General features: G+C 36.2%; 2 protein-coding genes across 2 annotated transcripts; one reads left to right on the top strand and one right to left on the bottom strand.

Moving 5' to 3' along the window:
* Nucleotides 1-395: 395 nt before the first annotated feature.
* LOC110790869 (uncharacterized) lies at nucleotides 396-18,814 on the top strand. The gene is made up of 18 exons (XM_021995631.2): nucleotides 396-611; nucleotides 2,223-2,396; nucleotides 3,142-3,323; nucleotides 4,755-4,860; nucleotides 6,608-6,684; nucleotides 7,234-7,321; nucleotides 7,445-7,634; nucleotides 10,422-10,548; nucleotides 11,572-11,652; nucleotides 12,830-12,931; nucleotides 13,061-13,156; nucleotides 13,341-13,415; nucleotides 13,716-13,835; nucleotides 14,688-14,816; nucleotides 16,556-16,633; nucleotides 17,348-17,434; nucleotides 17,714-17,800; nucleotides 18,342-18,814. Exons 1-18 carry the CDS (start codon nucleotides 557-559, stop codon nucleotides 18,390-18,392), a joined length of 1,905 nt encoding a protein of 634 aa, XP_021851323.2. The 5' UTR covers nucleotides 396-556; the 3' UTR covers nucleotides 18,393-18,814.
* A 571-nt stretch (nucleotides 18,815-19,385) lies between these two features.
* LOC110790852 (B3 domain-containing protein At3g19184) lies at nucleotides 19,386-23,017 on the bottom strand. The gene is made up of 7 exons (XM_021995612.2): nucleotides 22,675-23,017; nucleotides 22,493-22,585; nucleotides 22,335-22,366; nucleotides 22,050-22,218; nucleotides 21,208-21,414; nucleotides 20,657-20,738; nucleotides 19,386-19,598 (listed from the first exon to the last, which is right to left on the bottom strand). Exons 1-6 carry the CDS (start codon nucleotides 22,810-22,812, stop codon nucleotides 20,706-20,708), a joined length of 672 nt encoding a protein of 223 aa, XP_021851304.1. The 5' UTR covers nucleotides 22,813-23,017; the 3' UTR covers nucleotides 19,386-19,598; nucleotides 20,657-20,705.
* Between the last annotated feature and the right edge of the window lie 2,695 nt (nucleotides 23,018-25,712).

Raw genomic sequence — 25,712 nt, 5'->3', positions numbered from 1 at the left:
ACACAAATAAGTTTACTTCAGACAAAATAAGTTTTTTCAGATAAAATAAGTTCAGTTAAGTTCAGATAATATAGTTCAGTCAAAATAAGTCCAATATAGCGAATCCTCGAGGCTTTGTTCTGTTCGACTGATTTTTACTTATTCTGAACAAAATAAGTTCAGTTAAGTTCAGATAAATTCAGTTAAGCAAAAATAAGTTTTCTTTCAAACATTTTCACACACAAATAAAAATATTTCAGACAAAATAATTAATTTTTTCAAATAAATTTAATTAAGTTCAGATAATATAAATCCAGTTAAAATAAATTCAATAAAACAGAGTCTAAAAAACAAAAACAAACTGAGAGAATAACATAGATAAATTTTATTATCATAAGAAAACAAAAAATCGACACACGTTTAACTTGCGTAGGCGGTCGTATTACAATAATATAGCAAGTAATTGGCGAGCAATAGCCCGACAGAAGCTTTTACACGTGAGTTTTATCCATCCGAGCGGCGTGTACGGCGGTGAAGCAGCGGAGTGCGGAAGAGAGAGAAATCCCCCCGGTAAAAGATGGAGCTGAAACCCGGCCTCTCGGCGCTGATCACCGGCGGAGCTTCCGGGATCGGTAATTCCCTACTACATCCCTTGTTACTAACTGCTAATACAAATTAACGCTATATTATGCAATTATTATAGTTTTCAGGCATTTCCGCTTAATCAAACTGATCAACAAACGTTATTGATTTTGCTATCTGCTTGTACTTGATTAACTTCAATTGTGGTATTTCTTCGTGTTTCATGAACTTTTTTGGAGTTTTTCTTTTATTTATTTATTTATTATTCCGGTGGTTTGGTGGAGCCTTGGAGCTCCATCCAGTTAATATCGTTGATTGACATCTGAAACTAATTAAGATTTTTCGATTGTATATACAACAATTACGACTACACGTCTGTATAAACATGAAACTTACTTTGTTGTAGTGTATTTTAATTTTTAAATTAAATGTCGATTTTTTTAAGAAAAAATTAACGAGAATGCAAATATGTAGATTGTGTATTCAATCAGTTCGGTTTTATATGTTTTGATTTTATTTTGCAAATGCCACTTGACTGACCAACTTCTTCTGAGATCATCTGTGATGCCACTTGATTGATCCTCTCTATTTTCTAAAAGAAATGGATTGTCCATTTCTAATTCAACAGTTGTGAATGCATGAAGGGAAAAAAATAAGGATTTTTTTGTTAATTTTTTTCTTCTAAACTAGCTTAGGTGTTTATCATCTTAATTATAGGAAATGAAAGAAGAGAAATGGAGAGGATCCAAACACGACACAGGGTGCTCATTTGATTTTGGAGGATTTTTTTTTTGTTTTTTTTAGTTATGAGAATAAAATTCTACAAGTTTTTAGGATCAGGTTTTCAATACTTAAAACAGTATTAGGCCCTGTTCTGTTCACCTTATTTCCACTTATTTCAGGAAAAATAAGTTCAGATAAGTTCAGTTAAATTCAGATAAGTTCAGATAAGATAAGTTCAGGAAAAATAAGGGTTGACCAAGTACAATTTATAACTAAAATAAGTTTTGATAAGTTTTAATAAGTTCAGTTAAGTTCAGATAAGATAAGTTCAGAAAAAATAAGTGGAAATCAGGTGAATAGAATGCAGCCTTATATCCTCTAATGAAAGTCTCAAATCCGGGGAAAAAGAATGAAAAAATGAGATGAGTGAATTAATCACAGGGGTATATTATTGCAATGGCTTTAGAAATTTTAGAAACAATGATTTGAACGATTTAAGGACAGTAAGTCACCTTGTGAATTTAACGATCAAATCAACGTTGAGGGTTGGAAGATATGAAATGTGCACCATGCCATTGTTCTAGAAAATGCTATGATAAGTTTTTAAAGTGTTATAATTGTGAGTTGTGTGATTATGAAACAAGCTTCACGTCATTTCTTCCTTGGTTTGATACCCCCGTTGTTGTTACACATTACAGGCCACATTTGAATTTTGTGGTAAAACTTTGCGAAGTTTGACTACTATTGTTTGTTATTACCTGTAGCTACATTGCTATAAGTAAAATGAAGACATTTTCGTTTTTTTTTTTTTTGAAGAATGTGTTTGCATCATAAATCAATATGCGGTCTGAGAAGTAAATGGTCAAAGCTTAAAATGTCAAATGCTACTTATTATATGGGTCTCAATTGTTTCAATATTCTGAGATGTTGTCATATAGGTAAAGCTGTGAGCTTGGCTCTTGCGGAGAGAGGTATATTCATTACGGTGGTTGACTACTCAGAAGAAGAGGGTAAGAAAGTGACGGCTCTTATTGAAAAGCAGCTTGCTAAGTTTCATAAGAATCTGAAATTTCCCTCCGCAACATTCATAAGATGTGATGTGACCAAAAAAGGTAACTTTTAGCACTCCCTCTGTCCAATTTTCTTACTACTTTGAGGTGTTTCCCAACAAAAATGTTCCCTTATCCCGTTTAGTAACTTTTATGGTTCAAGCATTATTTCCCCCTTTTCCTCTCCATCACATCAGCCCCTTTCTTTCTTTTGTTCTCACACTTACTTTTACTTTTCTCTCTCTCGCTCTCCTCTCTGTCCATTCCCATTATTTTATATTTACATTCAACAAGTACCTTTAGATCTCGTCCCAAAGTCAACTAGGAGCTTAATTTGGGATGGAGGGAATGCTGGTCATGATATATGTAGACATTTTTTGATCGGATACATACGACAATTGAAAGATGTAGCATTTAAACTAGTGGATGAGTTGGAACAATTCTTTTACAAGAAAAGATAAAGAATCTGTCAAGAATCCAACACCCACGACCATACACAATTAAAGGTTAATTACTTTAGTTCCCAAAAATTCCAATTAAGTTGTCACTTATACAGTTATACGTATGTACTCGTTTGTGTGAATGTTTTTAATAGGATACTCCTGCATGCGTTATTGGGGGATAGCCTCATGCATGATTGTGTACCATGATCGTGTTTTTAATAGGATACTCTTGCATGCATTATTGTGGGGTAGCCTCATGCTTTTTGAAAGGAGAAGTGTAAGTGATTAAGATACAAATAATTTAGTGATGTTTTGTCATTCTTTTCCTTCATTTGGAGTTGCGTTAAATATTCATCTCTGATCAGGAGAGCTGTCGTCTGCTTTTGCAAAGCACTTAGCAACTTATGGTGGGTTAGATATCTGCATCAATAATGCTGGAATCGAGACTTCAGTACCATTGCAGAAGGACCAAACTGATGGCTCTGGTACATGGAGGCATACTGTTAACGTGAACCTAGTTGCTGTTATTGATTGTACTCTTTTAGCGGTACGCTTTTCCTCTTTTGTGTCCATTGCTGGCCTGCTGGGTGCCTGGGTATTAGGTTTAAATTGATGACCTTTTTTATATTAAAATTACTGCTGATACCTGTATGTTATTATCAAATGTTCTGTTTTATTTCCCTATGAACTTACTGGGTTCCTGTCATGTGCTACCTCAGGATACAGATTTTAATCCGGTATCATATTTAAATATAAAAAGTGTGTTTATTGACGAGAAAGAAATAAAATAACAAATGAACAGCATTAGTCAGTAGAGCATCGTGAAGACCAGAGACCTCATGCCAAAAATTAGTTGAACAAAAAAGGAGAATGTCTATCACAATGTTCGTTGCTAATAAAAAAACCCTGCAGCCTAACACAAGAGAGGGCAGGATACCCAACTCTATGCCGCAAATACTCGTTGTCCTCTTCCCAGGGTCCTGTGATTTTTTTCCAGCTTTTAAACACAGGACATCAGTAGATACAGATTGAGAGAGGAATTTTCTTCTCGTGTCCCCCAGAACCAACATTTACCTTGTGGGCGTCATGATTCATGATTGAGTAAGGGAAAGTCTTTAGCATCCATACTGTTCTGTGTAGCCTATTCCAGGGGAAGGTGGCTTGTAAACATTAATATGACCTGATCAACTCTTGCCACTCCCAGACAATATGCATACTCATCAGGGAGGATGGACTTACAACTCAAATTTGTCACTAGTTTTGTGTCACTCTACAAGCTCTCCAAGAAAACCTCTCCTCTTTGGCACTTTAGAATTTGGATGTCTAAAAGTTTGATTTGAATGTAAAGATGATGAAGTGATTTAAATAGTGGTTATAAAGAACCTCAAGACACAGTACTAGAGAAGTCTTTCTGTTTGATTTGTAGAAAACTGTATTTTTCTGCAAACATATGTATAGTGCTCAATGAGGAATTTGATAATTGGGGTACAGAGTATCTTTCAAGAGCGGTCAGCACCTTTTAAATGGAGCTCGAATCTTTAACTGATTAAATAAATCTTGAGATGTTTCACATGCAGAATTCAGATGTTCAGGTATGTTGATACTGGACAATTTATAAGATATTCCAGGATATTCTGACCAGCTGTCCTCTATAGGTGATTTAGTATTGTTCTTTACTCCGTGTTTGTCTGTGGACGTTTGACTTGTGCATATTCGGATGGATGAGTGACGTCTGAAAGTTGCTAGTGGAACTTGCTAAAGAGTTCTGGAATTGTTATAGTGAAAAGTCTGCGTCTGCTGCTGATTTTCTGCTTGTGGTCTAGCTTATAACCAAATGGATCTTCTGGGGCTTGCATGACAATCCTAGCTAATTTTGGGAATGCGATCTGTGTGATTTGTTGCATTTCTTTGTGGAAACCTTTAGTCTATGCTGATTATACTGTATGCTGATTTTTGTTTGCGTCCACATTGTGTTCAGATTCAAGCAATACAGACTTCCAAGAGAGCAGGAGTGATCATCAACATGGGATCCTCTGCCGGGCTTTATCCATTATTTAAAGATCCAGTATACTCAGCCACCAAAGGTTTGTTTTTCAAGTATAAGATTGCTGCTGTCTGCAACTGTATAAACAACAGAGTTTGGTATTACTTGCTAAGTTGTGATTTCATGTATAAAAGCAGACTTTTTGCAAATTTGTTTCATTTTTTTGTCTGGGTGAAGGAATTTTTTGTGTCTATTAGTTGATTTTTGGAGTTAATTTCCCCCAATCATTTGGAAGAAGTGGTGCAAGGGTGAGGGAGGGGGATTTTGAGAAGAAAGAGTGTAGTGTCTTGCTAATGCTTTGCAAATTTATAAAAATATTTTAGCTGCTGCTTTGCTGTTCTGGACAGTAATATGCCTTTGTTAACTGACTTTCTTTACGATGAACTAATTACTTGTCAAAAGAAATACTCTCTTATCCTAAATGTTAGCCGATTTTGCTATTTGCACACTTATTAAGGAGTTGGTAAAATTTATTTACAATTGCATTGCTATTGAGCAATGATTTTGAATATTATATTCATCTTAAAGAAACGACTTATAAATTCATGATGTCAAATTTGGTATTGTAAAGTGATGCAGTACTTGTATTTAAAGTTGCTGTTGCAGAATGATTGGACAAATAAATCAATTAAAAAGATATATAATACTGATAAGAGGGAGTGGAATCCACATAGATATTCTAGTATGCTTTCGGGAAGAGTACCAAAATTTTGTCTTCAATTGTTCATTGTTGAGAGGACCAGTTTCCAATTAAGGACGTCAGAGTTTGATTTTCCCTTCGTTTCTCCTCTTTTTCTTTCTTGCCGAGAGTAAGGAGGGTTGCTTTATTACGTACTTCCTCTGGTCCCTAAATTAATTTCTTCAGATTTAATTGCCTTTATATATTAAGGAATTAGTCAGATTTAATTGCCTTTATATATAATTAATGGGAAGATTAATAGCAAGATGTGTTAATTGAAAATACTATACCTCCGTTCCTAAATGTTCTTAACATTCACTGTTTGCACGGACTCCAGTGCAATCTTTAACCATTAATATATCCAATTTTGTATGAGAAAAAATTATAAAAGTTGATATTTTGAAAATATATCTCGAGACGAATCTAACAAGATCTCACATGATAGTGTTTTGAAATATGTAATAGTAAGAAATTATGGTCAATGTTTTCTAAATTTGGGCACATATTTCAAAGTGTCAAGAACATTTAGGAACGGAGGTAGTAAATAGTAAATACGTTTAACGTATATACAATATACGGAGTAGAAATTGTGGATAAGTTTTTTATTGAAGTTTTAGAACAACATTTGATATGCCTTATAAAAAATTTCTGAATTCAAAGTAGAAACGACCAGTGATTTAAGCTCTTATTTCATTGTTGTAGTGTCAATGCACATAAATAATTGATCATCATTATCATTATCATTACCCCATTGCCTCAAAGAGGCTCCCGCAAGAAGTTGGGTAAGGGGGGGTCGGGTGTACGCAACCTTACCCCTGCAATTGCAGAGAGGTTGTTTCCAATTGACCCAAAAGAGATAACGGGACGACAACGGGACGACCATCTTCTACTTCATGGAAAGGAAGCGAAGAGGTTTTAAGAGCCATTTTGATTTAGTCCATTACATCCACAACCAAAAGAACAAATGAATCTTTGGCTCCATCGGAAATGGACAAACATAAATAATTGATCTCCGTAATAATTTGTTTACATTGTAGACTATGAGGTTTGAGTCAAACCTATTAACCTTGAGGACTGAGTATCATTTTTCCTTTCGTATTTTACATAGGTGGCGTGGTTCTGTTTACCAGATCTCTTCTTCCATACAAACGTCAAGGAATTCGTGTGAATGTACTATGCCCAGAAGTAAGATGCTTATATTCAATGCTTCATATTTAACAATGTCAGAAGATATTAACATACAATGTTGTTCTATCTTCGAAAATTACAGTGGCTTACTAATTAGGTCTTAATACCCACAGTTTGGGTTCCAAATGTGCATCAAGCCCTTCCTTCAATGTTATTTTTTTGAGGGGGGGTGGGGGGGTATGGTTTTCGGAAATGGAGTCTAGCTTCTTCCATTTCCTTAAAGCTAAACTATTCTCTATGAATGATAGGATTTAAGCTGATCATGAGTAGAGTGTGATATTCTGCATTAATTTGTCAATTGATGTCATGTTGCAAGAATTCAAGGGAAGAGATAGAATTATAGAATGGGAACAGAGATAAACTAAGGCTAGGAATGCAGATAACCAGATAATCACAAATATTTCATTTTTGTTTTATTGTATTTGGTGTGTTGTCACACAAAATAACTTGCAGCTTTTGGCTCTGTGCAACTCCCAGTACAACCAGTAAAAGCTTCTTATAATCAGCCTTAGAAATTGCAGATGTTAATGTCTTCTGTATGTGCAGTTTGTAGAAACTAATTTGGGGGCAAAGGCGGATGCCAAAGTTATAAACTCGCTAGGGGGCTTCATACCTATGGAACTAGTGGTAAAAGGTAAAAGTTATTTTACATATTTCCTCTTTTTAGCCAGAAATTGTCTTTTCCCCTTTTGGTCACAGTACATAAATGATAAATGTATGTATGCCTGTTGATATGCCTTTACCATTTATCTTTAAGGTGCTCTAGAGCTTATCACAGATGAGACTAAAGCTGGATCTTGTTTATGGATAACAAATCGTAGAGGGCTTGAATATTGGCCTACTCCAGCGGAAGAAGCAAAATATCGAGTTCCTTCGTCGAATTTCAAGAGCAGATCAATGCTTACCTATGCGTTGGAGCTCAAATTACCTCAGAGCTTTGAGAAATTGTGAGAACTGTCTAATGTTAGTTCTAGTTTTGTGTCATGGGTCATCAGTATCTGCTTTTTCTTTTATGCTCGATTTTTCTTATATACTAGTAACTGCATTTGTCTGCAGCAGTTACCACATCGTGCTATAGTTCTTTAGCTTTGAAAATGTTTGGAAGGTGTCATTTGGGCATATCTGAAAGACTGAGATGTTTTAATTCTTCTCAGTCCAACACCCAACTGAAGCTCTTTAAACAACACATGATGCTTTGATCAATAATAGCTACTGCTAATCTCCCCACTGTTCTCATACACACACACAAGTACACCCCTACTGCTGCCATGCATGATGATCGCTTGTGGTCCTAAATTTTTGGATCAAGGGTTTACACGCATAACCTTGGATGTATAAGTTGAGGAGTCAATTTGTAGGAAGTGATTCAGGGTGTAAACTTGTGGCTTTTGGTGCCATGATGATTTTTGTTTGGCCGTTAGCAGATGGTAGTGACTGAGGTAAATAAAGGGTACATCATATATGTGGTACAAGAAGAACATAATGTGCTTTGTCTAGAATTAGAAATACAAAGTGAAGTTTAGCCTGCAAAACAACTACTCAATATCTATTTGACATTTAGGTCTAGCCACAGTATGTGTTGCAAACATAGGTTATCACCAATGTTACATCGTACACAATTTGGTTAGGTTTGTTGTCGTGGACGGGAGAAGGTGTGCAAGGAGATGTGTTTGAGAGATAGTTTTCCATACTCCGTTCACTGATAAGGTATGTATCTATTTTCTAGAGGAAGAAGCCATAATATATTTTGGAAAGTTCACATACAAACTAGAAACTAATTTAAGTTGTGGTCAGGATCCAACAAACTACAGGAAAGGCAACTTTGTGGCAATTATAGTACTCCGTACTTGACATGTAAATCACATGATTGGCTACCTCTCTTCTTCTCCCTTCTCTTTTCTTACCTCTATAATTATGGCTTCAAATACTCTCATGTAGATCACTAGATCAGTAGATGTCTCCTTGATGTCAATCCTTTGCTACATGCCTTCATAATCATCATTGATATGTTTTTTTCCTGTTGCAAAATAATTTGTGCTATGCTATGCCATATCATCTAGAAAAACATTGAGACAAATTTTTGGGGTGGCTGGTGATAGGATTTCCTGTATAAGCTCCTGAAAGTCCGTCTCACGGGCATTGATTTAGTTTCCCTTCGACCTGACAAGTTTGGGCGACAAATATTGGCTCTGGGAATTGGGAAAACTGGTGGGCAGGAGACTATCCAGTTTTCAATGAATCTCCCTGTCTCTATCACCTACTTTACATCAGTCCCTGGTTTTACGGTTTATGATTTGATATGGACATAACTTGACATGGATCTCTATTCTAGGAGGAATTTGTAGATTAGGGAGCTGGGGATTGTGGTTCTATTGAGGCTTCTAGATTGTGTTGATTTCTCTCATACTCCTTATCTTAGGATCTATTCTTCTGGGAAACGTTCTTTTATATCTTTCGACAAGCACTTACAGAACTCTCCAAGCCCCGCTGTTTTCCGTTTTTCCAACTTCTTTTGGAAAGTGAAGGTTCTTATGGACAAGATTTTCGCGTGGATATCAGTTTTGGGAAAATATAGCACTTGATAATTTGCAAATCTGGAGGCCAATAGGAACTTTGTTCCCTAACTTTTGTATCATGTGTTAAAATTCTTGTATAGTCTGGGTCTGACCTTTTCCTTCACTCTGAGGTGCCTTCTGTTTTTTGGATCATACATAGGTTTAAAAGATAATTCTGGACATTTCCTGCTTCTTAATTGGACATTTGCAGCCATTGTAGGTGAGCTGGATTGGTTCTAGAAGGAGAAAACATCAAAAGTGTTCTGTAGGTGTGCATTTATGCTATTAATTAGGTGCTTTGGTTGGAGCTGCTATACTCTTATGGTGAAGATGTTATGGGACATTATGTTTTTTCAGCTTCTTTGTGGTCTGGCTGACCCCTTCCTTTAGGGATATTGTTGTTGATGCTCGACATGATTGGTTCACTTTTTTGTTAATTTTTAGGGAGAATGTCTTGTTTTCAGTTTTGTTGTTGTTTTGTGTGTGTGCTGTGGACTGCTTTTCTACCTATCAATAGAACCTCTTTTTATCTAAATAAAAAATATGGTTTTGGATCGTTATTTTCACGGAGTTATGGCACCATGCGTTCATGCCTCCAGGTAACTCAACTAGGGTCATCATATCTCATATGGCAAGCTGGAGGTTGTAGCTTATGCCATGTGACTCATGCAAGGTCTCCTTCCTAGGGGCTGCAAAGACCCGAGCAGACATATGCATGCTGCAAATGCGTTGCTTCTAGGTCTTCCTGGATGTAGGAACCAAGGGTTTTAAGGCTTGCTACCTCCGTTCCTTAATGTTCTTGACACTTACTATTCACTAAAATTAAGGCACTAAGGGGTGTATGTTAAAGTGGACAACAAGTGGGGAAATGAGTGGTCATTAATTTCCCAGCAATGCAAGTGGTTTAGTGGACCAAATGAGAGAATAATAGTGTAAATTCTTTGCCACAAATGGAATAAGGTAGAAATGTCAAGAACATTAAGGAACAGACTTATGAGGGAAGCGTAAAGAACATTTAGGAACGGAGGTAGTATAATTTATGAGAACACATGCTTTTGTGAGCATCACACTGTTGGGATTTACTTTGGAAACTCTGTCCGATGAAATGTTATCACATTTTCTCATTGCCTTGAAAGCATATACTTCTCTAATATCTGCTTAATGTTGATTGTTTTTCAGAGTTGTGCACACCTTAAATCACAATTTCCGTGATGCTACGAGGATACTGCGCACCCCTTTGGTCCTGCCTATCAAACGAAATCATGTTCTCGTGAAGATATTGTATGCTGGTGTTAACGCTAGTGATGTAAGTTTGTTGTTTGTACGATATCATATGTGGCGCAGCCTATGCGTCTTACCTACGCTTTTATGCCACGCCTCCAAGTTATTGAGTAGAGGGTAAATAGCGTTCATTGTGGCAAGAGACAGAAACCTTTGTATTAAAAAGAAAGTCTTTGATAGTTTGATCTAGGTGAAATAATGGATTTTTTGGTTTGCGAGTTATGGAGTTGTCTTCCTTGTCTTTTTCTGGCCCCCAAGCCAGTAATTAGGTGACATAATGGATTCTGACAATGCAGTTGATAAGTGGGGGATTCTCGGGTGTGGAAGGTGAACTCTTTAGGTTCTTTTTTTTCTTGTCATTTCAATGTTGCTTAAGTGGCATCTCCATCTTCAAACTTCATTTTCTCTTTAGATGACAGTCATCGTGCGTTGTGAATGTTGGCTTTGGGGGTGATAATAGATTTAATACTGATGATGTGCTCCAAAAGTGAAGGACGTGGTTATTTCATCTGATATATGTATAGTATGTCTTGTTCACATGTTTTTCACTTTAAGGTGGCATGTTTTCTTTGGAGGAGGTTATTTGCCTTGTATGAGGGGCCGCGGGTTTGTCCATTCGATTTTTTGGATCGACTTAGCACTTTTGTGAGCTAGATGGCTGGGGCTTTCAAGAGTTTTTCAATTGGGGAGATTAGACGATAATGTGTAAATTTGTACTTTGTTTCTTGCTTCAGGACAGCTTGTTGTCATTTTTGTACTCTTGTTTCAGCTATTAATGTACACACAAATTTTTTCTTATTAAAATAAAAGTAAGGAGAAAATATTTATAAAGATTCCGGTAAGTTGTTTTGCTAAGTTTTTTTTTTTACCATTATAAAATTTTCGCTAGACTATCAGCTGTAATTTAACTGAATCTAGTACGGAGTATTAAGTTGGAGTGTGTTATTAGATTTATCAATGGATTTTTTTTATTAATATGCTACCTCAAAATAATTGATGGACTATTTCTTACTTCGTTGTGTTTCTTATGCTAACTTTTTGTGAATAGGTAAATTTCAGTTCAGGCCGCTACTTTAGTGGCAACAGTCGCGACCTTGCTGGGAATCTCCCCTTCGATGCTGGTTTTGAGGTGTGGAAAAGTGCTGAATTTAGTTGTAACATCTTTTTCATTTTCTGAAGATTATAGCCAGTTATACAGTTGTTTGTCCCTGCTTGCTCAACCCCCCCCCCCCCCCCTTCCAGGTATGCCAAGTGACAGCTAAACAAATTATGCAAGATGATGTCTAGTTTGTTTTGTTTACTAATAAGTTGGTTCTCGTTGCTGAAGAAATATTAACTGGCCGTCCTGATCCCTGACGTCTTTCTTTGTCCATGGTGAGGTCATCAGTAAGCTCTAAATGGCCAAAGTGACATGGTTGATCATGCCATGCCTATCTCTTCCCCTGTTTTAAATGTTCTCACATCTCTTAATACCATCTAGACACTGCATAATGTTTAACCCTTGCCTCCCATTTCTGACCTTCACTACAGGTCACTCCGATCCTGTCCCCTTTACCTCATTTTTGTACAATGCCACAGACTTACAGTCAAATCTGGATTCTCATTTTATGTAGATTTACCGCTATCTGTGTTTGACTTAGGCAACAAATTTTGATTAAAATCAAGTGTCGGTTAAATAAAGAATCAAGTACAGAGTAACAAAATTTGGGTTCAAAAACTAGCAGTCCTAATAGGCGTAGTAACTGATCCAGCTCTTTCAAATAGTTTCTTATAATTTTTTCTGTGAATACTGAATATTCTCTTAAATTTTTCTGTGAGTAGCTTTTTGCTATTTTGAAAACACAGAAAATTAGAAGTTGCATCTTGAGAAAGCATCTTCAAACTCCGACTTGCAATACACAATAAACATGAATTTCTGACTAATAGCACAAAGTCCTACTGAAAATCTGACGGCCTAAGCAATGTGTTTGGCTAGCATTTAGAAATCACGTAGTAAAGGGGAGGGGAAGAGACGAGGGGAGAGGGAGGGGATTGAAGAGATCGTTTCCTCATAACTTTCCAGTAGTAGAAGGGTTTGGTAAAACCCCAATAACTTTTAAATAATGGAAGATAGATCTCTCACTTCCCCTCCTCTCCCCTTCACTCAAATTCCCTCATTCAAACACACTATAAGAGAGATTAAAAGCATCTCTATGAGATTATTACATTTATGTGGCTTGTTGGTTACCTAAGTGCTTCGAGTTGCATGTCCATCTAGATTCGGGTAATTTGTTTCTATATGACAGAATTCAATTCTTTTTATGCAGGCTGTCGGTATAATTGCTGCAGTTGGGGATTCTGTGGATACCTTGAAAGTTGGCAGTGCTGCTGCAGTGATGACATTTGGAAGTTATGCTGAATTCATGATTGTATGCAATATTCTGAAATTTTGTTATCACAGAAAATCTTTTTATACGTATGAGTAGTATTTACTTTGTTTTAGTACTCGACAATAGACTGTTGGTTGAATTATGTTTGCTGTGATCTCTTCTCTTTAGGTTCCTTCCAAATATATACTTCCTGTGGCTAGACCTGACCCAGAAGTTGTAGCAATGCTTACTTCTGGACTAACGGCTTCAATTGCTCTGGAGAAGGTTCAATGTTCCAAACTTGGCTGTTTTTTTTCTGAACTTTTAAGTTTTAACTATCTTCTCTAAGCAAAGTATAGTTACTGTTTTCTGTTATTTTAAGAAAGTCTGTATCGTATTAATCTTATATGTTACTTTACATTTTTTACTGCAATGCCACCTTTTGTAACTCTCTTTGTGAAAATTGTAGGCAGCACATATGGATTCGGGAAAAACAGTTCTGGTCACGGCTGCTGCAGGGGGGACAGGACAGTTTGCTGTACAGGTTAATTTCTTTCCTTTCAGGCCTTCAGAGTCCAGAGTCTTGCTAACTCTTTCCAGTGTCATCTTTTTCCCGCTTCGGCATGGATACTATTACGGAGTTATGCGTGTCTGTCAGCAAGTTCTTCCTATAGAGGTGTCTATATGAGTAGGATAACCTCTTATAGGTTCTGTTTGCAAATTTAATTTTTTTGGAATAGGGATCTACTTCAGTTTTCGCTGACACCCTTTAGTGAATATCAGTTATTTTGTAAAAGTATTCTGCAGTTTGATATTTGCTCATCGTCAATTATGTAACTTGCAGCTGGCGAAATTGGCTGGAAACAAAGTTGTTGCGACTTGCGGAGGTTCTGATAAGGCAATGCTTTTGAAAAAACTGGGAGTTGATCGAGTAATAAATTATAGAGAAGAAGACGTGAAAACAGTAAGTTTTGGTGGTTTCTTCTTTTGGATTCGAGCATATATGAACGGGCTGGTTCGGGATTTACTTGCCACAACTTAGATTAATTTCATTCCTTGAGTGTAATTGTTAAATGTTTGCAAATAGATTCAAGCTAATCAAGCATGTACCCATGGTTGCTGATTGCTTTTTTCTTGGAGAACTGTGATAAATTTTAAAATTGCCATTTCGCGAAAGTTACGCTAATATGTGTTTTGAAAATCACACAAGCGACATCCTTTATGACGCTTACGTTACTGCATCAGCCTTGATATACAGCTTGTTAGTCTTCCGTACTCCAGCTGAAAATCCCGTCCGATTCCTACTTAACTTGCAAATCTTTTGTACTATGAACTAGGTTTCTAGTGGATTAATAATAATGAGACTGGGTCTTGAACTCTTGGTGAATCCAGTAATTGCCCCGTCCACAAGAACATTTTCCGTTGTTTATTCACACCATGCAATGAACTCTGGGGGAACTTCTGGTGCATAATTGTGCTTTAACTAAATATCCTGCAAGGGGTTTTTTCCCTGGTTAGTGGAAAAAGGTGCCCTCACATATCAATTAAGCAGAACTAGCAGGGTACAACTGCAATCTTTATCTGATACTTGATCGTAATGTGAAAATCTACAGCGCAGTCCTTTGGTACTGGTTTTGAGTCATAACCGGAACACTTATATATGACTTGTCACTGTGCAAAGATACTTTAGCCATCATACTCTACATTAAGGCTGTTGCTTTTTACTCGTCAGTCAAGATATGGTGCCTTGTGTAGGACTGCTCAGTCATAAGTTAATGTTTTACGTACATTGTTAAAAGTAAATCCTATGTTGCAGGTTTTGAAGAAGGAATTTTCCAAAGGAGTTGATATTATATACGAGTCCGTTGGCGGTCAAATGTTTGATATGTGCTTGAATGCCCTAGCAATTTACGGTCGGCTTGTGGTGATTGGAATGATTTCTCAGGTATGCTTTCTTGTGAATGGCCTTCTCTAAGCTTCCAAGTTCTATATGTTGTTTCCCGCTTTATACTTGTTATTCTAGGTTTGCAATGTATTTTGAAAATTTTAATACTCCTTCAGTTCTAACACAACCTAATACAAATGAAAGTTTTTGTATTTAGTATTCGAAATAGACAAATAAGATCTGTAGTTGTTAAAATGATACACAACCTCTGTTCCCTTTTATTTGTCTCATTTGCCTTTTTCACAGTTTTCAGTGTTCTCATTTGAGCATCATTATCTTCAACTATGTGTTATAATTTTTTTTTTTCAAATTTGATATTTTAAAGCTACACATCGAGACGAATCTAACAAGACTCACATGAATATGTTTTTTTTATCGATAAATACCCGGGTCAAAATGTCTCTCTTCAAATGGAATATTGTGAGCGGAACTACCTTTTCTTATTAGGGAGACAATTATAGGTTTATAACATTAATGTGTTACTTTAGTCAAGACTCAAGAGAGACTTGTCAACACAATAAGTCGAATTTTTTAAAGGAGAAGAAAAACAATTTGGATCTTCAGTAACAGGAAGCCTTAGCCCCAAAATGGTTTCGGATCGGCTAATATGAACTGTCATAAGGAACTGTCCGCGGAATGTGAAGCAGAAAAGTAAAAGGTTATGTTAAAGAGAGTAAACACACAAATTGAGAAAGTGAAGGCAAGGGTAAGAGTCACGGAAAATATGGAACAAAAAAACAAGTTCGGTTTAAAGAAGAGGCAAAAAGTTGTTTTTAAAATGTAAAAAATGACAAAAGAAAAAAAGAACAAAGAAAAAAGAGAGAAAAAAGAAGTCATGTTGAGTCGTCGGCATATATTATCTCCCTCCACCCCGCACTATCTTAATGCCATATTCCAATAAACTCATATCACTCTCAATCACCCTCTCCCAAGTTTGTTTTGGTCATCCCCTACCGCTTACAATTCCATCACAGTTCCAACCGGCGCATCATTTGGTCTCCGTCTTACATGGCCAAACCACCTTAGTCAATTCTCTCTCATCTTGTTCTCAATTGGTGTAACCCCTACTTTTTTCCTAATCACCTCATTCCTCAACCGATCATTTCTTGTATGGCCTCCAACGCAACATATGCATCTCCGCCACATTCATCTTATGAATGTGATATTGTTTCACAACCCAACATTCCGTACCATATAATAGTGCATGTCTAATTGTCGTGGGGTATAATCTTCCCTTCAATCTATGGGGCATGCTAGCATCCCATAGAATTGAAAACCGGGAGCACTCTTCCATTTCAACCAACCTGATTTAATTCTATGGGATACATCTTCCAACTCCCTTTCCTTTTGGATAATAGATCCTAGATAGCGGAAGAAATATGAGCCTTCGACAGTCCTCACATTTCAATATGAAATACGCAGCAAAAGAAGACTGCTGTTCATCATCAAGCCGAATCTTGTAGGCCCTCGGGAGACAAGTTGAGCAAAAAGCTTATTACAAGGTTATTGAACTCCTAAGTTCTTCACGAGACATTGTCCTGTTATCTGCGTTGATGGAAGAAAAATAAGTGTGAAGATGCTTGGACCTCAAGTATAGCAAAAAGTTACTGATATGCAATTTATTACAGAACTACGCTTTACAGGCCTTGTTAATTGTATGTGCTTGCTGAATTAAATAACTGTTGGATTTGTTGTGATCGATACACAAGATAATGGAAGGTTGTTCATGCTTTGTTTAGTATCAAGGAGAACATGGATGGACGCCCTCAAATTATCCTGGACTGTGCGAGAAGCTTTTAGCAAAAAGTCAAACTGTGGTATGTGTGCTTTGTTCATATTATTCTTGGAAATTTTCTCTTTTTGTTCTTTTCTTTTATTTTCCACACAGGTAGGGTTGCTCTTGAATCCCAAAATTCTTGTGTAGAATTGCTGATCTTTTAAGGGAGAATTAAAACTTATGACCATATTTGAGAAAACCTTAGCTAGTTAGTTGCTTTTGATCATTAAAAACAGTTACATGAGCAGAAGGCAACCAAAATTTTCTATCAACACCATTCAAATAATGCTATTGCTGGATAAGAAACTTCAGAGTTACAAAATAAATGAGAAAGAATAACAGGGCCAAGGGAATAAGAAATATCGTACACTTTGCAAATGGCAACAGAATGATCAGGTTTCTTCAAGAATCAAGAATGAATTAGTCTACCCAAAAAAAAAATGAACTAGTCTACAAAGTATTTCCCTATTTCTGGTCCCATTGATACTTTTGGAACTGTAAGTTTATACGAAGTACTTTATAACAATATGAAGTAACCAAAAACTTCAAGTTGTGGACGTTATGCTAGGAAGAAAAATGTGAGATAACTTGGAAAAAAAGTGTGCCCCTGCCAAGCCTCCTCTCAGAAAATTGTGATTTTTACGTGATTGCAAGTCATTTTTGGGTTTGAGACCTCACTTAGTATACATATGTACTACGTAGTTATTTGGCATTTATGGTTCATTACCTATAATTTGCTTCTCCCTGCTTTCAGGCTGGTTTCTTCCTTGTGCAATATAGTAGTCTGTGGCAACAACATCTGGACAAGTTATTTGGCTTCTACTCCTCCGGAATGCTTAAGGTATTAAAATAATGTCTCAAAACTTGCATACAAATGTGCTTAGTTTATTTCAATTCTCTCTTTCCAATCTATCTGTCGAGTTATTCGTTCCCTTCTGCAATAAAAGTAGGTTGAATCTTATTTCACCGTATATTTTACGTTTCACCTTTTGTCCTGTCACTCATAGGGTAGCGGCACTGGTCTTCTCGCATTTCTATCTTTTATCTCATAGTGAAGATCTTGAATCTTAGGCTTTTTTCAGGATGCATAAGATGTTTTTGTGTTGTTACTTTGATTTAGGTTAACATGGATCCAAGAAAGTTTGTTGGTCTTAAATCCGTCGCAGATGCCGTTGAATATCTCCACTCTGGTAAAAGTATTGGCAAGGTGTGCACCTTTCTTTTTCTTGTGTTCCTTTTACTTGAGGGATCTTTCACTGATGTATCATCTTGTATTTGGTGTTATAAAGTCTTTACCAATAAGACATGACATGACATGTTTCATGTTATCATTGCGAAAATAAAAATAAATAAATGCAAATGTTATTAACGTAGTAACCCGAGGCATCACCCGAGCCCAAATACTAGTTATTTAAATAATACGAATACAGGACAAGCCACTTGGCCATCTCGGCCTAATTTTGTAAACCTGTCGTGGCTGGAGGTGTTAACCGTGTCAGTGATTCATAGGTGCTAGTATGATAGGTAGGAATTTAGCTATATTATAGACTATAATTTAATTATTATGATACCTCATAATCTCGTATTATAAAGTGAAGGAATATTGTAGTGTCAATTCCCTGTATGTTTCGATTACTAGGTTAGTGAGCATAAACGCATTACATGTACCTTATTAGCTCCACTGTTTTTGTGTTTAGTTACATTTTCTCACTTAAGGCCCGGAATCTAAACTTGTATCTGTGTTTTAGGTGGTGGTTTGCATTGACCCAACCTTCAGTCAACTTACTTCAAAAATGTAATAATTGGTGACCGCATTCACAATGAACTCGGGCTCATTACATATGAGATTGTTGTGTGGTGCACTTAATTAGTGGTATGAGTAGTATATATATGGTTTTTCCGGATTGAAAACTAAAAGCAAAAAAATATTGGAAGAGATGTTGAAGGCAGAAGATGGTATATGACCTCAGAGATTTACTTGGGAAGACTTGTAATTGTGTAAACAGACCTACTGTTTGGAATTGCAATCAAACATTATTTTAGGGCAAAGGGATCGGAATGACCTCTGATTCTTACAGTATATATGTACATTGCTACTAATTTATGTTGCTGCTATTGTATTCAAACTCGATATATTGTACGGAGTATTTCTTGTATTCAAACTCAATTCCCTGAATCCCTACTTTTGGCCTTAATCAATAAATTGAATAAATTACCAATACATGTCTACTACTACTATATCATTGTTACAGAGTAGTATTGTTAGCATCGTCGCCTTGAAGATCTATGGTGTGAATGTGATTTATATCTATCAAAATATATATAGTGTTCAAGACTGGATCCTAAGATGCTAAAGTTGTAGTTTTTTCCCCTTTACTTTGATTCTAAAGAGAAGCACACTAGGTTTTTTTTTTTTGTCTCTCTTTTGGGCCAATGTGCAACTTTTACGAAGTATGTAGGGATTGAATTCTTAAATGGAGAGTATCAATTTTACTGAATGATAGTTTTGAGTCTTTTGACAGATATCAAGAATCAACTACTACAAGGTGAGAAAACAATTAGATCCAACATGTGAACTAGATTTGGATATCTGGTTTCGGCGAAAATGTAATGTTAACAAACTAATGTTAATGATCAAGATTATATACTAAGTATGTTGTTTTAACATTAGAGAAGGTTATCCGAGTTGTCGTTGCCGTTGCCTCCATACTTAGGAAACAAAAATCAGTCTAAATGTGAATCTGCACAAATGCCATCTGCATTTTTACCTGTCTAAAAATAGAAATGTAGAATGACTAATAATTGACCATATATAGATTAGAAGGGACTATCATATTAACATGATATAATCACTTATGTCAAAATATCTATGTTGTCCGGTCATGGTTTTCCGAAATTCAAAATGGAAGATAGATACTCTTCACAGGCTAATAAGAAATAAACCCATGGCCATAGCCTCATGCTCGAATCTGGAACTAGCCCCAAAATCATCAGCAACCTTTTACCTGCCAAATAGACTCAATCTTAGAACCCGGCTTGTGAAGTAAACATGAAACTCAAATAAATGTGAAGTTGTTAACAGAATAATGTGTAATCGTTTAGTTCCTTCTTCAATGTTGATAAGTTGTTAGTTTAGTTTAATTTGATTTATTATGTGTAACCATAGTTTAGTTTAGTTTAGTTTAATTTGATTTATTATGTGTAACCGTAATTTAGTTTAGTTTAGTTTGATTTATTATGTGTAATCGTTTAGTTCCTTCTTCAATATTGATAAATTGTTTACAGGATAATGTACATTTTTTTCTTACCTTTATAAAAATTTCATCATTATCGTTATCATTACCCCATTGCCTCGGGAAGTGATAAATCCAAGGAAATTTTTACTCCTTCCAAGAAAATCCTCATTTTTTCAAAGATGATTTCCTTGGAAGAAGTGAATTATTCCTTGGATTTATCATTTCTCCATTGCCTCAAAGAGGCTCCCGTAAGAAGCAGGGTAAGGGGGGGTCGGACGTACGCAATATTACCCCTGCAATTGCAGAGAGATTGTTTCCAATTGACCCAGAGGCGAGTATATGAATTTGTCAATCAACATAAATTTGTTGTTAGCAAACTGAGGGAGTATATGAATTTGTCAATCTACATTATTTGTTGTTTAAATAAAAACACTTCATCCACTTAAATGTGTTACAGTGTTTTACTACACATGGAAATGAAATCTTATGGCATTTTATTAACCAGTTAATTGTTTATTGAAGTGTTATAATGAGTAAATATTTTTAACTCTCATGTCTTAGCTTTGCCTCCCACACCCCTGGCCAAAAGTTTGCTATTTTGTTCAGTTATCTTCTTCCCATGACAAAACTCTCAGACAGTTCAGATTAAAACATGGTGATATACTAAGCAGCAAGCTTTAGCAAACAGCATGAAGTGTGATTCAACATTGACAAAAACTAGAGAGACATTAGCAAATTGCATACTCAAAGAACACAAAAATATCAATAAAAAAACAGCAGCACAGCCTCGAGTAATCCACCACTGACAGACTGACAGTAAGAATTACCTGCTCTAGTTTGTTGTGATGTCTTTCTTTTCCCTCACTAATCCTGCCATCAGTCGGAGGAATTCACTCGAATAATATAGACCTACAAAAAAATATGTGATGTTACTTGTGCTACAATCAATATTTTTAAATCCAAGATAAATGCACTGATTAATAATTAGTAGATAGTTCTATAAGTAGAAAGATGAACATTGGCCTTAAAGCCTTATGAATTAGCGAATCAAACTGATCTTATCAAATAAACTGCGATATCCAAGAAGCATAAGTGAATGGCGATGTATCTTCACAAACCTTCTAATAATATCTACACTTCTATACTATTTTGTTTTGGTAAAAATAAATATACTTCTATAAGAACATACTAAAAGGCGGTGTCTCTCATATAATTGCAGCATGAGGTATTGAAGTATACTTATAAGTTATACATGTATAAAAATGTTAACTTGGTTGCAAGTTGCAACATGTTCCTGGTGTTGTTTATGTTACAAGCAGTGAAAATAGACTTCATTAGTTACAGACTTACAGGAACTGAAAGAAATAGAGGAGGTTACCTTAAAGATAGTTGGTTCAATGAGCTGGAAAATAAGAGCATCTCCATCAACCAACTCATGTTCTATGGAGAACCCTCTCCACCCACCGCTAAGCCCATTCTTTCTAGCAAGGTACTTGGCTTGCCATTCATCTCCTTCTTCATCAACTAGAGTGAACATTTCGTCGCTGTCAGGAAGGTAGGTCTTGCAAAATGAATTAGGAAAGCTCTGTAGGGAAAAGATCAAAAGAATTTATATGAGTATGTTCATTTTCCATAAATTTCTTCTTGAGATAAAGAAATTGTTCAAGGGAATAGCATAGTTTACTTGTTTGTTCTAATAACTTTTCTAGTTCAGTAATCAAAGAACTTGTGTTTTTTACAATCTAGCTAAACTTTCTAAATAACATACAAAAAAGTTGAGCCTTGTTGGCAAGTGACAATCTTGGAGCAATCTACAGATGATACCTTGACCTAATAATTAAGACCGACGGTCTGTGTATAATAGATTACAGGTTCAAATCCCCATTTCCTCCATTTGTAATTTGTTACATTGCCTTTGTGGCTCATTCGCACCAACAAAGAAAAAGAAAATGAAAAAAAAAAATCTTGGGGCAATCTCATAACTTTAAGTAATAAATAGAAATACTTTTGCCCCCAAGATAGACAATTTCATAGACACGGAAAATATCAAATGCAACCATAGAATATTCTATGTGGTGTAACCATTTTATTCAAAGATCCATTTTTTATTATTCTAATTCCTCGAAAACCCTCTAATTTTTAAGGGTTGTAACAATTATAGAAAGGGTTTTGACAATTCCAATGTTTAAACAATGAGGAATAAAGAGTTCAAAAACTGACCAACCAAAACCCTCCAGTAACATGAGATTGAAGCATTGGCTTGATGAAGGCAGGGAATTCAGTGCCTAAATCTTGTTCAAGTTCTTCAGCTCTCTCAATAGCATGAACCCTATCCTTATCCGAGGCGTAAACTCGATTCAAAAGATCCCTTCTCTGGTATGAGTATGTCCTATAGCATACATCAAATCCCAAAACAAAAACAAAAAAAACTAATCACCCAAATGTAAATGAACAAGGGAAATTTGGTACACAGAGAAAATTGGGGAAAGGGGGTGATGAACTCACCTTCTACCTTCCCTTAAAGGTTCCATTGCTGACTGTAAAGCCAAAACAGACGAATTAAAAGGGTGAAATTGGATTCACAGAAACAAATCAAAAGTATTACCAAATTGAGATTGCATTAAAAAAAAGGAACTTGGGAAATGGAAAATGGAAAATCAGACCTCTTTGTAGTTTGGAGGAGGTTTGTCAGCCATTCGACTAGAACGGCGCACGATTTCGGCCCCGAAATCGCTCAATCTCGCCTTTCTCTTCACCTGAAAATAGATTAGTTTCTTGAAAATTGAAAATCTAGAGAAAAATTGGAAAAATAAGTTAAATTCTTGAGTAAAAAATTGAAATTTACAGGGGCAGAATGATGGGTTTTTTTGGGGGAAGGTTTGAGAGATTGAGCGAGTTTATGGAGGTTGAGTTCCGCCATTTTCTTTTTGATTTCTTCCACTCTCTTCTTCCTTCCGTCTTCATAGTTTGCTCCTTTCGCCATCTTCGAGCTCAAAACCCGAAATCGAAACCTAAACCGGAAGAAAAACCTTGTGATTGTTGAGTTTCTCTTCAGAAATGGATAATCACACTTAAGAAGTTAAGAAGACTAGGTTTCTTTCAGATAATTCACTTTCCAGATTCTGTATTTATGTCGGAATGAACTTTCTATATTAAGAATGCTGTTTCTTTTTGAGCGCTACTTTCTTACACTTTTGAATTTGAATCTTCCTTTTTACTTTTACTTCCTCCATTTTTTTTTTAATTGCACCATCTTGGATTTCACGCTTGTCAATGCACTATTTTAACCACTAATATATCACATTATACATTTTAAAAAATTATAAAAATTTGATAATTTTAAAGTATATTTCGAGACGAATCTAACAAGATCCCACTTGATTATATTTTTCCTAACATATAAATCACAAAAAATAACTGTATAAGAATATGTGAATAGTGCTAAAACCAAGATGGTGCAATTATAAAAAAATGGAGGAAGTATTTATTATTTTTCTTATTCACTGGTTCTGGGCCTGTGGCCATAGTCATACGGCCCATACAGGAGATTGGGAGGTGGACTATGTGGTTAGACCCGACCCGACCCGACCCGACCCATACATAAACTGAATGATCAGAAATTCAGAATATGATTTTAAACTTCGTTACTCCGTACTATGAAATATTATGTTTGTCAAATCAAACTTTGACCGATTTGCAAATGAGCCGATACGTTCACTAACAATTCGCGGATAAATTTGGTCAAAGCTCGTTTATTAATAATGAACGAGTTTAAACAAAAACTCTAGGCTTGATAAGTAAACGAGTCAAGCTCACAACATCACGTTCGGCTGGTTAATGTTCACGAGCACTCGTTTATATCTCATTAATTACTCGTTTGTACGCTCGTTTATATGGCTGTCTATAACTCGCTCAAGCTCGAAAAAATAATTTACAGAGTAAATGGAATATTATTATAAGTTTTTTTTAAAAGAATATGACCCTTAAATGTCAAGAAATGTATAATACGGAAACGAATCTACAATGTAGTATAAGTGTATAACATACCATAGGATTTCCAATCATACATATATTTTGTGAAGTTTCTCCTTGATTATATGATTTAAAATCAATTTTACAATTTCTCAAAGCTCGTTTGTTAAGCTCGTTTAGCTCGAGCTCAAACTCGAACTCGGGTTCAACTCGAGGGAAACAAGCGAGCTCGAATCATCCTAATTGCCACCACAAGATGTCTATATGTCAATAAGTGATCCAAACTGCCAAGTCCTAACTCAAATGAGGAAATGACTACGGAGTATAATTTATAGCCCAGCAAACTAGCGTGACAAATCTTATCCACTTACAAAGTTACACTCCCTTCTTTGCCGGATGTGCTCTGTCTTGAGGATACTGTCTATCCCTTTTTGCTAAAGTATTGGTGGTGGTGGTGGTGGTGGCGGTGGCGGTGGCGGTGGCGGTGGTGGTGGTGGTGGTGGTGGAGGTGGAGGTGGAGGTGGAGGTGGTCGTCGGATAAAGTTATTACACGCGCATAAATGCTCGGGAGTGAGAGATGTAGCGTCACTCAATTCGGATCTGCTCTCCAAACAAGCGTCGTCTTCACCGGTAGAGTCGTCAAACACCCTAACCAGCTAGTCATCCCCCCTAAAAGCCGCCTGCCGGCGACAATAAATGTGGTCAAGAATGGCGGCGACACCAAACTTGCGCCGCTCAAGCAGGAGCTTAACTCGGCAACCACGATAACTGATCTTATAAATCCACAACCATTGTGGAAAACCACTGTCATTTGGGTCAATATTATAACCACCCTGTGGGCTATCTGGGTTCACAAAAACGAGACAATGTTCAGAGAAATAGAGGTTGATACAGAAATAATCTCCCAAATCAACAAAGACCGTATCAGTAGCTGGAATGATTCAGACACACATCTCGTAACCCAGAGAAAACTCAACCTATCTACTCACTGGGTTAGTGGCTATCCCTCAACAAAGAGATTCATTACAATTTTGGTTGACGCATCTTGGGTTGAAGACGATAAGATTAAACCAGGTCAATCGGGAGCAGCAGTAGCCTATATCGCCGAGGAAGATGATGATAATAGTTCATCAAGAATTCAGGGAAGTAAGCGTATGGTTGCAGAATCTGCATTACAAGCTGAATGTTATGCAATTTTGTATGGGATTAATGAAGCTGCAAAAGTTTATAAGAATGTGATAGTGAAATCGGATTGTTTGAGGGCTATACATGCTTTAACTGATCCTGAGGGAGTTCCATATAGATCTAATATCTTACCTATTATTAAGGATATTAGGAGAGTAGCTTCGAAATTGCATTCTTGTGCTTGTATTTGGGTTCATAGGGATAAGGTTTGTAAAGCTAATGACCTTGCTGTATTGGCTAGAAAGGGTACTTCTCTTTGATTTTCTTCTGTTTCTCTCTGCTGTTAGAATGCCTTGTTGTTTGATCATAAACATCAGAAGTTATTTTTTTGTGAATTGTTGTTGGAAAGACCTTATTCCAACTCATTTGAATTAGAATTGATCACAATTCAGGCAGGATCGAGCTTTAACCCAAAAACTCATGCCCAAACCTATAAATTTGATGCGGGTTTACCTATAAATTTGATGCGGGTTTTTCGGGCTAAAACTGGTTTTTTTGAGCCGTGTTTGGGTTTTGGTTAAAAAAAATGTGTATTTGATGTTGCTCAAACCCGTACTTTTTCGGGCCGGGTTATAGATGATCAAGTCTTTTTTTTTTTTCTTTTTTTGAAGGAACCCATAAGATGGGGATTATATTAATAGATGGGCAGGTCTAATTTGAATTACACGGAAATATGAAAATTGTATACACGCTAACAATTTTTTTTTCCTTTTTTTGGTGTAAAAA

The sequence above is a fragment of the Spinacia oleracea genome, chromosome 4, assembly GCF_020520425.1.
Source record: "Spinacia oleracea cultivar Varoflay chromosome 4, BTI_SOV_V1, whole genome shotgun sequence".
NCBI classification, from domain to species: Eukaryota; Viridiplantae; Streptophyta; class Magnoliopsida; order Caryophyllales; family Amaranthaceae; genus Spinacia; species Spinacia oleracea.
This window is presented reverse-complemented; position numbering and strand designations above follow the sequence as displayed.